The 16,971-nt window shown below is 42.4% G+C and overlaps 1 protein-coding gene across 2 annotated transcripts in view; it reads left to right on the forward strand.

Moving 5' to 3' along the window:
* The first annotated feature begins 5,846 nt into the window (after window positions 1-5,846).
* pard6b (par-6 partitioning defective 6 homolog beta (C. elegans)) overlaps window positions 5,847-16,971 on the forward strand; it is a 38,423-nt gene continuing 27,298 nt past the window's right edge. The window contains exons 1-2 of one of the 2 annotated variants that reach the window (XM_061789166.1): window positions 5,847-6,246; window positions 8,525-8,762. In XM_061789166.1, the coding sequence (XP_061645150.1) occupies window positions 6,184-6,246; window positions 8,525-8,762 (301 nt within the window). In that variant the 5' untranslated portion in view covers window positions 5,847-6,183. The remainder of the gene's footprint in view (window positions 6,247-8,524; window positions 8,763-16,971) is intronic. The other variant, XM_061789173.1, reaches the window with a different exon arrangement.

Here is a 16,971-nt window from a genome sequence, read left to right on the forward strand (position 1 = left end):
CAGCCTAAGACCATCACACTACCACCACCATGTTTGACTGTTGGTATGATATTCTTTTTCTGAAATGCTGTGTGACATTTACACCAGATGTAATGAGATACACACCCTCCAAAAACCTCAACTTTCATGTCATCAGTCCATAATATTCTCCCAAAAGTCAGTCCCAAAGCAAATCAAATGTTTTTTTTTGTAAAGCTAAGACGAGCCTTTGTTCTTTTTGGTCAGCAGTGTTTTTTTGCCTTGGAATTCTTCCATGGATGGTAATCGGGCTTGAGTGTGATCAGTGAAAATTAACCACAAATTGTGATTAGCCACAATTAATTACAGATTCACAAGGGGGATAATTACTTTTTCCACACAGGGCCAGGTAACTGATTTTTTTTTCCTTAATAAATGAAATCACCATTTAAAAACTAACTTGGGTTATAGTTGTCTTTACGTTTTTTTATGATCTTAAACAAAGTGGGGGAAACTGCAAAAATATAAGAATTTGAGAAGGGGGCCAATAACTTCACGGCACTGTGGATGAGTAGATTTTTATGAATAGCAAGAACCGACAAACATTTCTTGAACAAGTCCATCAAACATAACACTATCACATTATCTTAATCTTTTGTGATGTCACACGATCATACAAGTCTTTGAAAATGGTTTCCAAATTTGACTGCATTCTGTTCCGGGACTGTCCAAATTGGTTAACATTGTAACCAAATAGTCAAATCTGAGCAACCCCACATGAGGAAGAAAAATATTCAAATGTGTGCAATGCATACTGGTCTCTGTGTGTGGTGTACTGCACCAACAATGCACTACATGCAGAGGCGGTCCTGGACAGAATGGTGTCCTGTACGACGGCCAGCAAATGCGACCCTTTGCCAGTTGTCAACGAAGGTGAGGGGGTATTTGCCAGTTGTCAACGGGGGTGGGGGGAATGGGGGTCTAGCGAAGATTTTGTTTGTTTACTTACATAAAACATTGAAGTGTATCTGCCCTGTGTGCTGACCGTCAGTAGCATACCTCTGGCCAATGGGCAACGGCTGCCCATATCAGAAACCGCCCTTGACCACATGCATAATGATATTGCCACACATAATCGTGAGACCCCTCCCCCAAACCAGTTGTCTGTTGTCTTCCCAAGAATGACCTGTGAAAGACAATACTAATATCCATGCATCCATTTTCTGTACTGCTTATCCTCACTAGGGTCACGGGTGTGGTGGAGCCTATTCCAGCTATCTTCGGGCGAGAGGCGGAGTACACCCTGAACTGGTCGCCAGCCAATCGCAGGGTGCATATAAACAGAACCATTCGCACTTACATTCACACCTACGGGCAATTCAATCAACCTACCACTCATGTTTTGGGGATGTGGGAAGAAACCAGAGTACCCGGAGAAAACATAGGCACAGGGAGAACATGCAAACACCACACATGCGGGGCCGGGATTTTAACCCTGGTCCTCAGAACTGTGAGGCTGATGTGCGAACCAGTCGCCGCCACAATACTACGACTGCTACTACTAATAAAATGTATTTATAACAGCATGCCTGCAACCCGAGTGAGGATAAGCGGTATAGTAAATGGATGGATGGCTAGATGGTGTCTCATGGTGTCTGGCAGCAGCGCACAGCACACTTCAGGTTGCTTTTAATTGACTATCATTCTGGTTCACAAGAGCAATCGGAGTCCCTCGCTTGACAGAATTACAGTCCCCTCCAAATGTATTGGAACGGCAAGGTCAATTCCTTTGTTTTTCTTGTATACTGAAGACACCCGCTTTTCAAGTGAGCAAAAGTATTGGAACATGTGATTGACGGGTGTTTCTAGTTGCTCAGGTGTTTCCTTTTAGATTGATTGCTTAAACAGTGCTTGTTTTTGGCTTTGGGTTTCACCTGTGAAAACTGCATTTGCTGTTAAGCAAACATGAAGATCAGAGAGCTGTCTATGGGAGAAAAGCAAACCATTTTGAAGATGAGAGAAGAGGGAAAAAGGATCAGGGCTATTGCACAAACATTCTGCATAGCCAATACAACAGTTTGGAATGTCCTGAAAAAGAGAAGCTAATAATGTACTGAGTAACAGACATTGAACAGGTCGATCAAGGATATCAACAGCAGTTGATGACAGAAACATTGTGAGAGCTATGAAGAAACACCCAAAGACAACAGTCAATGACATCATTGCCAACCGCCACAGGGCAGTGGTGAAGGTATTACAATCCGCTGTTCGAGGAAGATATAGAGAGAATAAATATATAGACCACACCACAAGATGCTAACCACTCATCAGCAAAAAGAGTAGGAAGGCCAGATTGGATTTTGCAAAAATGTACAGAGATGAGCCACAAAAGTTTTGGAGCAAAGTTTTATGGACTGATATGACCAAGATGAACCTCTTCCAAAGTGATGGAAAGGCCAAAGTACAGACAAAGAAAGGATCTGCTTATGATCCAAAACACACAAGCTCCTCTGTGAAGCATGGTGGAGGTAATGTCCTGGCCTGGGCTTGCATGGCTGCTTCTGGAACGGGCTCACTAGTCTTTATTGATGATGTAACTCATGATGGTAGCAGCAGAATTAATTCTGAAGTCTACAAAACCATTTTGTCTGGCAATTTACAGAAAAATGCATTGAAACTAATCGGGTGAAGCTTCATCATGCAAAAAGACAATGACCCAAAACACACAACAAAGGACTTTATCAAGGGGGAAAAGTCGAAAGTCTTAGACTGGCCAAGTCAATCGCCTTAACTCAATAGAGCATGTATTTTACCTCCTGAAGTGGAGACTGAAGGGAGAACCCCCCAGGAACAAGAACTGAAAGAAGCTGCAGGAAAGGCCTGGAAAACCATTTCAAGTTAAGAATGGAACAGCCTGGTGATGTCAATGGGTTGCAGTTATTGCAAGTAAGGGTTATGCCACCAAATATTAAATGTTATTCACTGTTAGTCAATTTAATAATGTCTGTTCCAATACTTTTGCTCATTTGAAAAGTGCTTCAAACAAAAGGTGCTCTGTCCTGAGTTGTTTAACACATCTAGATGTAAATACCATGAAATAAAAGCTGAAATTCTGAAATTTTGTCTCATATTCATCTTTTGATCTGAAACCCAAATGTCTCCAGTAAACAACAAAATCAATGGAATTGGCCTTGCTGTTCCAATACTTTTGGAGGGGGCTGTAGGTGTTGATCACACACATAATGATTTCAAATCAAAAATATTGAACAGAATCAGAATCATCTTTATTTGCCAAGTATGTCAAAAACACAAGAAATGTGTCTTCGGTAGTTGGAGCTGCTCTAGTACGATAACACAGTCTTACACAACACACAATACTTTTGAGACATAAAAACACAGTCACTGAGCAAAAAAGGTTACCAGTAATGTGGTAATGCCGGTACATGTTTTTTTTTTTTTTTTTTGACAATTGTGCAAAATGATGCCCAGTCCTCTCGCAATTAGAGCAGTTTGAAATGACTAATTGAACAATAGTCTGGTGCAGTGACCTCAAAAAATGTATGCAGTTTAAAGTGACAAGTATTAAAGTGCAATAATCTGGCACAATGTCAATTGTGCAAATGGTGCAGATAATTATCAAGTACATGAGTGGCTCGTATTGGTCAACAACAGATATGCAAGTAGTGCAGGGTGGCGAGACCACTACAGTGAGTGCACGAGGAGGTTTGACAAAAACGATGGACGGGCCTAACCTTCTGGGAAAACACCATTTTTAACACAACAGGATATCGGGCCTTTCTTCAAAATGTGGAAAATGCTCAAATTTGGCCCGATTATTGGTATGTGTGCAGTACCGTGCTTTAGACTATATACTATATAGTACAATATGTGCATGCGTAACAGCATCCATCCATTTCTAAAGCACTTATCCTCATTAGGGTTGTGGGTGAGCTGGGGCGTAGCCAAGATAATTTTAGGCGAGAGCCAGGGTATACCTTGGACTGGTCGCCAGCCAATCGGAGGGCAAACAAAATCCAAACAACCATTCACAAATATGGATAATTTAGTTTTCAATAAACTTAACATGCATGTTTTTAGAGAGGAAACTGGAGCACCTAGAGGAAAAACCACACAAGCACATGGACAAACGAGATTCAAACCCCGAACCGTGACGCAGACATGCTAACCACAAGTTCACCTGGCTGTTGCGTAACCAAACATTCGATATAAAGAACACTACGGCAAGTCTTGAGGTGACATATCCTGGAGTAGGGATAAAACGAGATGACTTAATTGGAGGTGGAGGTTATTTGATCCCATCCTTTGCTGTCCTACACCCCAGTGAGGAAGACAAAATGGAGGGGAAGAGAGGTCTCCTTGGCTGGCTCGTCCGTGTTGCTATGCTGTTGTAAGGAGTGACAGGAGGAGAAGTGGAGACTGACTGGAAGGGGGAGGGAGAGGTGGCCTCTTCTTCAGTGCTGTGTGCAGAAGGAGTGCTGAGCAGGCCTTCCATGGGGGGAGAGGAGAGGAGAGCGGGTGAGGAGAGGGAGCAGTGGGGGAGGGGATTGGGGGAGTCAGAGGAAGGTGAAAAGAGGGAGGGGTGAGTCAGAGTGGGGTGAGCTTGAGATGAGCGGAGTGGTTGTGAGAGTGCGGCGTCCCCTGTTGCTGGAAAATACTCATGGCTTTTGTGGGTATGTGTGTGTACGTTGTGTTAAGCCACCTCTTTCCACCCCCGGATGATTAACGGCCAGCTTTCACCTGGACACTGATGATCACAGGGGTATGATAGTGGGAAGCTCGCAGGCTGCAGGACAAGACAAGCAGTGAAGGCTAACGTCTGCTGCATAATTACACACACACACTTAAAGCCCCCAGTGATTTACAGAGCTCATAAGTTGAAATCAATTTCATTTTTCCTACAGGAAATCATAATATTCTGGTCCCTGGTCAAGCTCTTGCAATCATAGAAACCTTTATTAACTGTACAGACAATAAGTAACATTTCAACTTCAACTGTCATACAAGCGTAAAAAAACACAAAGATAAAATGTGAAAACAATAAAACTAAGTCTTTGATTGGATATAGGCCTATAATGGTAAACCGACTTAATGTTTGTATCCAAATAGTTGTGTGACTTGATGGCAGGCATCAAGTGTGAATCTGCAAATGTTAAATCAAAGCAACCGGACTGTTCTTGCTGAAGACGGTTCACCCTTAATCCAAAAGGCTTCTTCAGTTCTAAATTTGAGGTGTGGAGTCCCCATATTTATGCCTCAGTTGGTGCATCCCCTTGGGGTGGTCAACAAATAGGGTGTGGTTGTTGCCCTGCGTGGTTGGTGAAACGACTGTCCTGCATACCAAACAGTCGTTCACCCGTCCTGTGGAAAACAGCTAGTTAGGGCCACTCTTTCAGATCATCTGCACAAGCACCCACCCACCAGGCAGGCAAAACAAACTTTCTTGGCTTGTTGTGAGGAAAATGAAGCATAGTTTTCCAAATGGAGAGGAGAAGGCGAAAGGAAAATAGTTTATCGAAACCAAAAAAACTTTCAAGGTTACGCACCGAATGTGCATAACCAACAATAGCAAGAGCCGGTTGCAGTAGGAGAGTGACACGAGTGACACTTTTCATCACGAAGATGACAATCTGGCTCAGGAAATAGGAGAATGTTCTCAAAGTCACATTTTAGTTGATAATAAACTTTAATATTCAAAATCTTTGCAGTACTAGGAAGTGGAGGGCATCGTGACTGGTTGCCTTGGGCCCGCTGATGGATTCTAAAAATACAGGTACTACATATCTGGAGCGACCGAGGAAACTGAATTTAACACGTACCCCTGGTTATTGTAGCATTTTGTCCACCAGATGTCACTGTCAAGCAATACAACAACATCGGGAAAGCTCTTATTTTGAAGTCAGCCACATACGCTTTTATTTTGAAGTGTCGCGGCTCACACGGAGGGAGAGAGAACAGAGTCCAACCAGGCGACAGCACAGTACAGTAGCCGCTACCAGGGCACCGGTGTCCGGCTGTGGGCCAGCCAGTATGACGGGGAACAAGTTGAGGTGCTCCGGGGCTGCTCGACGGTAGCCAGTCGCCTTCAACGGACAACACGGACATTGCCTCCTTCTGGCTTTTCACCTACCCCCCGCCCCCACTGGACGCATTACATCGCGGACGCATTCGGTTCTTTGGGTCAAGAGCGGAGGTCCCCGGCGAAACATGAACAAGAACCACCGAGTGCCGAGCAACCGTTCTCTGAGTGCCGTGGAGGTGAAGAGTAAGGTGATTATCGTAACTTGGATCCATGTTTTTGTTGTTTTTGTTGTTGTTGGTACAATCCACTCGTCTACTCGAGGCTAATTTCGCTCAGCTAAACTGCTCGGTATCAAGTTGTTAATACGAAGGAGCAAGTGGACGCTCAGACTTAGTTAACCAGAGGGTGGTTGCTAACTCGCTAGCATGAAATGGTGGAAATAACCGTGGTTTGGACTCTCCGCGATAAGTTTTTAAAGGCGCTCGCCTCGGTGAGTAATGTCACCTGTCACTGGCTCTTCTTCCTCCCACCAATAATGACTCAGGCCCGAATTCAAGTGTACATTATGGCGCATTGACTTAAGTTAGAGGGTCTTTTTTTTTTTTTCTTTCTTTCTGAAGGCGCCGCCGACATTCTAGTGAAACGAGCTCGCTCAATTGGTTGTGTTTCGGGAGCGCACAGGTGTCTGTGAACCCGCAGGCTGCATGGCTCCTACCGCGACAGGTGGCCTCACCTTGGCGTGGGAAGGGCCAACCCTGGTCGCTCTACGCCATGGGTGGTCAAACATGTTGTTTTCAATGGCCGCATTTGATTTTTAAAAACGGACGGATGGGCGAGTAGATTGGTTAAAAAAAAAAGTTAATGTATGAAAAGTTTATTTGACTGATTTAAGAAATGCGTCCTCATTTTTAAGTGCAGTGGTACCTTGACCTTTTGTCAGCCCCAACTTAGTTGTTACTAGTTACTAATTTGTTATTTTTTTTTGAGAGAGCGAGAGAGAGAGAGAGAGAGAGAGAGACAAGTTTGATTTGCGAGATACGCTACCGCTCGAATCCTTAGTCTCAGTTTCAGGTAATAAGTCTTGCAACAGGATAATGACCCAAAATCAGGGCTCTACACTCAACTTTTGCACTGGTACCACTGGTGCGACCAACCTTTTTTGTTAGTTGCACCTACTGACTGTGTGTGTGTGTGTGTGTGTGTGTGTCGCACGCAGATACATACTTGCAATAAATATATATTATTCCCTTCCCTAGCATTTATTATTTTGTGTAAATGCTTGAAAGTGAGTTCAATGACTTAATATTGTTTGTGTAAGGAGTTAGGCGCATATTTGTTTGTCCATGTGTAACGACACTTTTGTGCTAGACTGTTGTTTTGGCCTGTATGCTAGCTAATGCTATTGATGAGCTAACTTGCTAATGAACTTGCTAATTAATTGATTAACTAATTAACTCACATTGCTTTAAATGAGAGTCTGCTTACTTTCCAGTTGCATATTCTTCTCTTAATACCCCTTGTTGTTGCTGCACTTTGTTTTGGAATTTTTTTCTGGTGCTTATTCTTCTCTTAATACCCCTTGTTGTTGCTGCACTTTGTTTTGGAATTTTAAAAAAGTCACAAGAAGACTTAAAACCAAGGTCTTGTGTGACTTAATGAATGATGGCGATTTGAACCCACATTTTTTTACAACTTAAGAGGCGTACCACACAACATTATTTCATTGGTAGGAACTTGGACACTGTCACGTTCAGTTAGCTACATGCTCGGAAATTAAAATCAATAATCATGTGGTGTGTTATATGGACCATGTGGGTGGCTTTTTAGAATCAACCACATAAAAGTCATTACCAGACTGTTATTGCTCTAAGTGTATCATGACACGTAGTATTTTGTGTACCGTAAAGTTCAGACTATAAACTTTGACTTTTTTCACCAGTTTTCTTTTTGTCTTAAACAAAGATGAGGATTATTTGCAGACTTTCCCAATACCAGGAGCTTCACGTTCTCATCTATTCTTTGTGTCTCTTGAACTCACTAAAATCGTGTTTGCTGTTCATGAATCTTTCAATGAGCTGCATGTTGAAGTGTTAACTGTTCACCTTTTTAAATCAAATCCGCACACATTGAAGCATATGGATCGGAATTCAGTCATTTTAAAGCATCAAATAACTTACTTTAGCATAAACAACATACATGTATACAACATGCAAACAGAAAATCCAACAATACTCACAGGCATATTCTTTCTGCTCTTTGGGAACAATTATAACTGCTGGAGTTAAGCCTAATTTGCTGACTACTTCATGACATGATTGATCAACTCAACTCAACCTGTATCACACTACTGCCACCCTCGGGCTAAGGCATGCAAACCACAGGGTGCAGCACAGTGTGTATAATATGTGAAGCTTATAAATATTATTTTATTCTGTGATTCCGGGATATATATCGATTTGCTCAATTGTCAAATTTAAATTTTAATGTATGTTTTTGTCATTGTTCTTGTTTTCTGCATCGTCAAAGTTTGGTGCAGAGTTTCGCCGGTTCTCTCTGGATCGCTCGAAGCCGGGCCGCTTTGATGAGTTCTACGGCCTCCTCCAACACGTGCATCGCATTCCCAATGTGGACTTGCTGGTGGGCTACGCTGACGTGCACGGCGACCTGCTGCCCATCAACAATGACGACAACTACCACAAGGCCATCTCCACCGCCAGCCCCCTCCTCCGACTCTTCCTGCAGAGGAAAGGTAGGAAGAATGCAGGTAAAAAGGGGGACAAGTAAGTTCCACCTGTTCACCGGGATCCAATTTCATGTTGAAATGCAGACTTGAGGCTTGAGTCATAACTTGCAGTTGAACACTTGAAAACTATGGGCTTGGCTATTGAGAAGGAAAACTTCTATCAAAAAACAAAATGTGCTTTTGTTGCTCTTTTGGCAAAGCACTGTTGATGCAACATGGAAGAGAATATAGACAATCACGACATTCACAAGTGCACTGGCTGTGAAGTTGTACATGCAGCTGCTTTTTGTGCAGACGGCGTGGGTTTGATTCCCGGCCAGTTCCCCAATATCCATCTACCGCCAGTCCCAAGCCTAGATGAAAAATGGTTGTGTTGCATCAGGAAGGGCATCAGTGTAAAAACTGGGCAAACCATTCAAGTGACTTGTTTTGGTCACAGCTAATAGGACAAGCCAAAAGTCACAACAACATATTCAAAAGTCATTGGAAAATGACAATTTCTTTATTGAAATTGTCTAATTTAGTTTTTGGCTACATGTTGGTGGGTGTCCCATGTTGTCACAACAAACAAACCAAATAACCACGATTGTGTGGTTTGTGCCTATTTCCTCAAATAGTTGCTTCCACTCTAAAGACACTGTCTCTAATCGGAGCCTCTCACCCTAGGTAGATACCTCTTTTTACCAGGTGTAACTGTAGTTGCCTTTACTATGACATGTGCTCCCATGCAATCACAATCTCCAATAACTGGATGCTACTGTTCGCAAATAGTTACTGACTGAGCCCAGCACAGTTCTATTACTAAAGCTGTCGCTAACCTAAACAGCAGAGCTTACTGAAACAAGTTCTCTTACGTTAGTTTAGTCTAACTGGCTGCCACGCGGATGTGGTACATGATCTGCAATATTAAAGAAGACCCCTCTCATCCCCACCACCCCAGTCTGCTATTGAGGAAATAAACACCCATTATTTGTGGAAATATGTATGTATTGTAATAGTATCCAATTTTAAAATCATTTTGTGGAAATTACGCCACTGCGTAGGAGGCAAAGAGGAAGACCAAATAGGATGTTTATGGATGTAGAGAGAGAAGACTTGCAGATTGATGGAATTAGAGCAGACGATGCGGAGGACAGGGAGAGATGGAAAAGGATGATTTGCTGTAACCACAGAATAGTGTTAAGACATGTGGAAAAAAATAAATTTAAAATGCTTCATTATTAGATAAGGTCAATAAATGCTGGCCCTTGCCCCTGCCCAATTTATGAGGGAATATGGTATACATTGCTACCTTTCTACATGGCAGTATATCCCTCCTGCACACACACACACACACACACACACTCTCGTATGTAGGTCCTTTGAAAGGCGCTATGTAAATCAAATATAAAGTGGCACAGCCCTGAATCCCCCGGCTGCCTGGTAATGAGAAAACTAGACGTCTTCGTAAGTGAATTTCAAAGTGGTAATGCGCCAACATCTGCAAGTATAGCTGCGACAACCCGTTTAGATGCTGTGTAGTGGAAAAGGGACTTACTGTTAAATTAGTCACTGTAATTAGCTAACTACGTTACACAACTCTCTCAGTGAGTAGGGGGAGTGGTAGTAGTAGTAGTCGTAATATTTATTGTAAACTAATGAGTAGTTTTGTCACAATAATTAGTATATCGACTTATCGTTCGATAAATGAAATGGACACGATAGTGTTTCCGGACTTGATAAATTGTCATTGTTGTGGTGAGCCTGCGTGCGGATCACACAGTGAGCCGACAGAGTTGGACGGCTGTGTCATTAGCCGCTAGTGGGCTCATTAAACCCTGGCGGACCAGTACACTCTTGCCGGTGTTGGCTCAGTACAATACTCCACAGCCTTGCTCTAAATATGTGCAGCGCGTAGATTCACACAACAGAGACACTTAAGAGAAAGTTAACTGTTTGTGTTCGCTAGCCCACGAGTTAGCGCGCTAGCTCGTGAGATAATGAGCTAGCCTGCGAGCTAACAAACTAGCGAGTTAAGGAGCTAAACAGCTCGCTCCACCGTAGTAATGTTGTTTAAAATATCAGCGCTTCGCTTTGAGTTGTTGTGTGTGTTAGTCCCCAATTCCCACACATGGGAAAGTTAACTGTTTATTACGTTCGCTAGCCTGTGAGCTAATGAGTTAGCGAGGTGAGGAGCTAAACAGCTCGCTCCACCGTGGTAACGTCCTTGAGAACGTCAGCGCCTCTCTCCGAGTTGTTGTGTGTGTTAGTTCCCAATTAACACAAACACGACAATGTTAACTGTTTTTTATAAGTATAAACTCAGTGGCACACGTTATTCAGCTAGTAGTTGACTAAAGAGAACTTGAACATCCATCCATCCATCCATTTTCTGAGCCGCTTCTCCTCACTAGGGTCGCTGAGCACGGCCGTGCTGGGCAGGAGGCGGGGTACACCCTGAACTGGTTACCAGCCAATCGCAGGGCACATACAAACAAACAACCATTCGCACTCACATTCACACCTATGGGAAATTTAGAGTTGTCAATCAACCTACCATGCATGTTTTTGGGATGTGGGAGGAAACCGGAGTGCCCGGAGAAAACCCACGCAGGCACGGGGAGAACATGCAAACTCCACACAGGCGGGGCCGGGGATTGAACCCCGCTGCTCAGAACTGTGAGGCAGATGCTCTAACCAGTCGTTCACCGTGCCGCCGGAACTTGAACATATATTTGATTAACAGGTCAAGGGCTCATCTTAAGCAGACCAACCACACAGTAGCCGGGTTTACAGGGGGACTTTTTTGCCATTCTGATTTAAATCATTCCACATTGAAGATCTCTGGTCACCTGTTTACATGTGACGTTATCTATTCCAGTCGGGTGTATACATGTGCACTACGTTTAATCGGAACAGCTGTGTGACATGCGCGCTTCGTCGTGAGCATCACGTCATTGATCAAGATTGAGGTCCGTCGTTTATTCAGCAAAGTAGTTGGACTTGTAAGTAGTTAAAAACAAGATCTCCATCGCATACGAGCTCCGTCAGGAGGCGCCATATTTACACCGTGCATGAACGACCTCATTGCTCATTTACGTAAATGTACTTTTGATCGGTTTGGCAATAGGAATATTCCACTCCTGTGTAACCAGATGAAATTCCATTCGGATTTGGCCTGTTTCTTCCGATTGAGGTGTTTATATGGAGGATTTTCATTCAGTTTGGGCTTCTAAAATGATTGTTATTGGAATAGAAGGCTAAATGTAAACCATGTTAGTCTTGCAGTTGATTCTTCCCCCCCCCCCCCTCAGACTTAGGGGGATCCATATCAGAGTAAAGAAAAACAATTTAATAGAGAAACAACAAAGGATATTTTAATAATAATAAAAATCCTATTTTAAAAGCAGAAAAAAATAAAATAAGATAAATAATAAAAAATAATAAGGGTGGGCCTTATTTTTCATGATTTCAGAGGCATTAAAAAACAATTGTTTATCGTGATTAGTTTTGGGGAAAATATATCATCTTTAAAAACATTTTATTGACAGGCCTACTAAAAAGTCGCTTATCTATTGTTGACCAGTCCAGTGTACCACACCTCTGTCCTCCAGTCAGATGGGATAGCCTCCACCTCATCCATGACCACAATGACGACAAGCACTATAGAAAATTGATGGATGGATGGATGGAGTCACCTGTTCAATGCAGACTTAGGGTTTTGTTGGGTTGTCAGCGTGTTGTGTTTAAGCTGTGCCGCTGTGCCATATGACCCAATAGAAGCTAAGCCACTTTGTCATGAAAGAGATTAGTGGGGGCCAGTGTGCTGCGCTGCATGGGACTGTGTTTCAATTACACGCTCCAGACATCAGCACCACGCTGGGCCCCTGCTGCTGCAGCACAGACATGCGCACACACACACACATGCACGCACCTACGGCACACGTGCGCGCACACACACACACACACCCTACCCCACACAAAAAAGTTGCATGTATGCAGTTGCCAGTCACAAGGCCTGCCTTGCTAGAAGAATTGCACAACACAGGAGAAGCACCCTGCACGCCTTAAAACTACCTCACTTCTAATCACTGAGAGCAGTTAACACTTTATAGACTCTGTGGATGCAGTGTTAATTAGCTGCTCGTCTCTATCCACAAATGTGGGGACACTAATATGAATCTATGTTGGCCTTGTGGCGATGAAGTCAGTACCTTTTGTTGAACAGTGAACATAGTAGAACACAATCCGTTCCAGGAGGCTGTTCAACCTTCAAACCATTTGGATTTTAGATTATTAATTAAAATAGTACTTACTAGTGTGGCAGCATGGTGGGCTAGTAGTTACCGTGTCTGCCTCACAGTCGAGAGATCCCAGGTTAAAATCTTGGCTCAGGCTCGCTTGTGTGGAAGTTGCATGTTCTCCGTATGCCGTTGCTCCTCGTGCACAACATTTTTCAACATTAACTATCATACAAACAGACTTTCACTGCGAGAACCCATTTGTGGCAACCGGGACCCCGGTTCAAGTCACCAACCAGCAGACGAATGTGTGTGGTTTGGGGCATCAACTTGACAGAGCTTGAGAGGATGTGGCAACGTACCATCCACCCCCAACATCCCCCGGACCCATGGCTGTGGTGTCCTTGAGCAAGACACCGATACCCAGAACTGCTCTCAGGGCGCTTAAGTAGCCCTCTGGTCCAGTGTGTGTCACTAATATAATGTTTGCTGTCTCAACTACTGTGATGGGTAAAATGCAGAGGAAATATTTAGTTTTCATGTGTTCACATACAGCGGATGAAATAAGTATTTAACACGTCACCATTTTTCTCATTAAATATATTTCCAAAGGTGCCATTGACATTAATATTTCACCAGATGTTGGAAACAACCCAAGTAATCCATACATACAAAGAAAATAGAACAAATAAGATCAGAAATTAAGTTGTGTGTAATAATGTGAAGTGACACAGGGAGAAAGTATTGAACGCGCTAACTGGTATTTATTTAATACTTTGTACAAAAGCCTTTGTTTGCAGTGACAGGTTCAAGATGCCTCCTGTATGGAGAAACTAGTCACATGCATGGCTCTGGTGTGATTATAGCCCATTCCTCCACACAAGCAGTCTTCAAATCTGGAAGGTTCCGTGGGCTTCTTTTATGGACCTTGAATTTCAGTTCTTTCCAAAGACTTTCAATTGCATTCAAGTCAGGTGATTGGCTGGGCCATTCTAGCAGCTTTATTTTTATTCTTTGAAACCAATCGAGAGTCTCCTTGGCAGTACGTTTTGGATCATCATCCTGCTGAAATGTCCGCCCTCGTTTCATTTTCATTATCCTCATAGATGGCAGCAGATTTTTGTCAAGAATGTCTCGGTATATTTGCCCATTCATCCTTCCTTCAATAATGTGAAGTTTACCAGTACCATTTGCTGAAAAGCAGCCCCACACCACCATGTTCCCACCTCCGAACTTCATTGTTGGTATGGTTTTTTTAGGGTGATGTGCAGTTCCATTTCTTCTTCAAACGTGGTGTGGATTATGGCATCCAAGCAGTTAAATTTTTATCTCATCAGACCAGACTATATTCTCACAGTATTTAACTGGCTAGTCCAAATGTTGTTCAGCAAACTTTAAACGAGCTTTGACATGCTTTTTTTTTTTTTTTCCAGCAATGGGGTCTTACGTGATGAGCATGCATATAGGCCATGGCTGCAGAGTGCATTACTCACTGTTTTCCTTGTGACAAACAGTACCTGCTAATTTCAGGTCTTTTTGAAGCTCTCCCCAGGTGATCCTTGGCTCTTGGACAACTCTTCTGATTATTCTTTGCACTATTTTGTCAGACATCTTGCGAGGAGCACCTGATTGAGTCAAATTTATGGTGATATGATTGCCTTTCCGCTTACGTATTATGGCCCCAACCGTGCTCACTGGAACGTTCTGAAGCTTAGATATGTGCCTGTAACCAGTGCCATCGTTATGTTTTGCAACAATTACTTTGCGATGGTCTTGACAGCTCTTTGCTCTTACCCATCATGAGATGTGTCTTGACTCACACCGTGGCAATGAGACCGGCTGTACAACTGAAGTGTGGTGGCATTAACGTTCTAACCAGTCGACCACCGTGCCGCCTACACGCATATTGTGGCGTTTGTAATTGTTAATAATTGTTGTGGCTCTATCGGCCACCGTTGATGCTGGTTTAAAACATGGTGATTTTTTTATTTGTTTACTATCTACATGGTTTTAATAGTATATCCAGGAGAACACTGAGAATGTTTTTTTTTGTATCTTTGTGCTTCAACTACATCAGACTCCCAAACCAGGTTGTGTTGAACTCACTTTATCGTATTAGTTTTTGTTTTGAGTTCCTAAGCAGGTTTTAAACACTCCTTATTAGACTTTGAACCCTTCTGGGTGATTATGTACAAAATGGTTAGATGGATGTGAGAGGCTTTTATTATAAAAGAGTAGACTTTAGACAAGCCTGCACTGTAGGCCATATTTGACCCTTTGCCATCTGTATGGTGTTCTGCAATGAAATGACATTTGCGTGTTGTCTGTGAGCTAGCATCGAGCCTTGGCACCGTAAGTTATTTTGGTAATGTGTCTTGAGGGCTAAATTTAGTCTTTCTATCCTGGAGTTCTGCTCTCTTTTGGTGTGCAGATGTTTGGATGGATGAACTGTGTGTGTGTGTGTGTGTGTGTGTGTGTGTGTGTGTGTGTGTGTGTGTGTGTGTGTGTGTGTGTGTGTGTGTGCTGCTGTTTCAATAATGCATCCAAATTTTTTTTTTTTTTTTTTTTTTTTGCTGTGCATTGGCATCGGGCCACCTTGTTTTGATGTGTCATACAGCAAGTAGCAGCGTGTTCTTTCAAAAACTGCTTTCAACTCACTCTGATACCACTCTGCCTGCATCGCTTACCCTCCAAACCCTGTACTGGTGAACAATGAGTCAGTAACTATTGTGCCAGCCGTGAGGTGCCCTTTGTTTACCTGTTGTCATGGGAGCAGTGAAGAGAGACACGTTTACATATGGTTTTAACGTGCCGGAGAGGTTTTTCAGTGTTTATACAGTAGGAGGTGCAAAGGATGTTGGGAAACACGCTGCCAACATTCTGGCCTGAAATTAAAAAGCTGTATTTCTCCAACAGTAGTTCTTGTGTCTTATATATTTTATTTGGGCAGTGTATATGTCAGACACACTGAAACAGAACTGGCATTACCCAACTATGTGTGACATACTGTAAATTGTTTGAGTTTGAATTAATCTCATAATTATACATTGTCCATTCATACTCAAATTGTGAAACTTTTGCCATTCACTACCAGCGATTGTACAGTACCTAGGCCTGGGGACTATAGCCTTACTATAAAGTCTCAAATATTTTTTCACATTTTTCTTTTCCCTTTACTCATCGAAATAGCAAAATGACAATGACATTATTAAATGTTTAGCTTTTTTTTATTTATTTTTTTTTTTTTTGCCTTCTTGTATTTGCTTTATTTCTCCTGATATGAAACAAGCTTTGAAACTAGCTTTAAAACTTTTATATACAGGATTTTTTTCTCAAGACTTTCCCCCACCCCTTTAGACATACCGGTGATGTAAAACATAGTGTAAAAAGTGCTTCCCTTTTGTTGAAACATGAAACGCAAATAAATTACCATTTAAACTGTTTGACATTTTAACATAATAAAACGACCATCAAACTGCATGGCTTGGCTGGTCCATATGGTGTGGCAAGGCAGCCTCTGCAAAATATTAGCAGCGTGGAAACGCATACCTCGGGTCAAAAGTTGCCAACATGTCTATAAATAACTGCTTTTGCAACATTTAGCTCAGTTACAGTTAACACTATTTCCCTAACTCTGAGGGAAAGTTTACACAAGAACTGTACAATAAAAACATGGGTTTGTGTTTTTACAAAGTTCCACGTATATACGACAATGTTTTTAAAACAATCTTACACAGCGTGGCAAAAACACCTCAAGACTCAGACATTTGCATACAATGCGATACGGTGTGCCCACTGCTTATCTTACAGGTCTTATCCACTACTCAGAACATATTGTGGTTTAGAATTGGAGTTATGGGAGTATTGTGTCCTCATTGGTCAGAGTAAATGTACAATTTGTCGGCGAAGCAATTATCAAGCAACACAAAAACATGAAAAGACCTGTTTCCCCACTTTAATGAATGAATGTGATGGTGTTTTTCATACAAATTTTGATGATTGTGATTTTA

Source organism: Phyllopteryx taeniolatus, chromosome 1 (assembly GCF_024500385.1).
Source record: "Phyllopteryx taeniolatus isolate TA_2022b chromosome 1, UOR_Ptae_1.2, whole genome shotgun sequence".
Classification (NCBI taxonomy): Eukaryota; Metazoa; Chordata; class Actinopteri; order Syngnathiformes; family Syngnathidae; genus Phyllopteryx; species Phyllopteryx taeniolatus.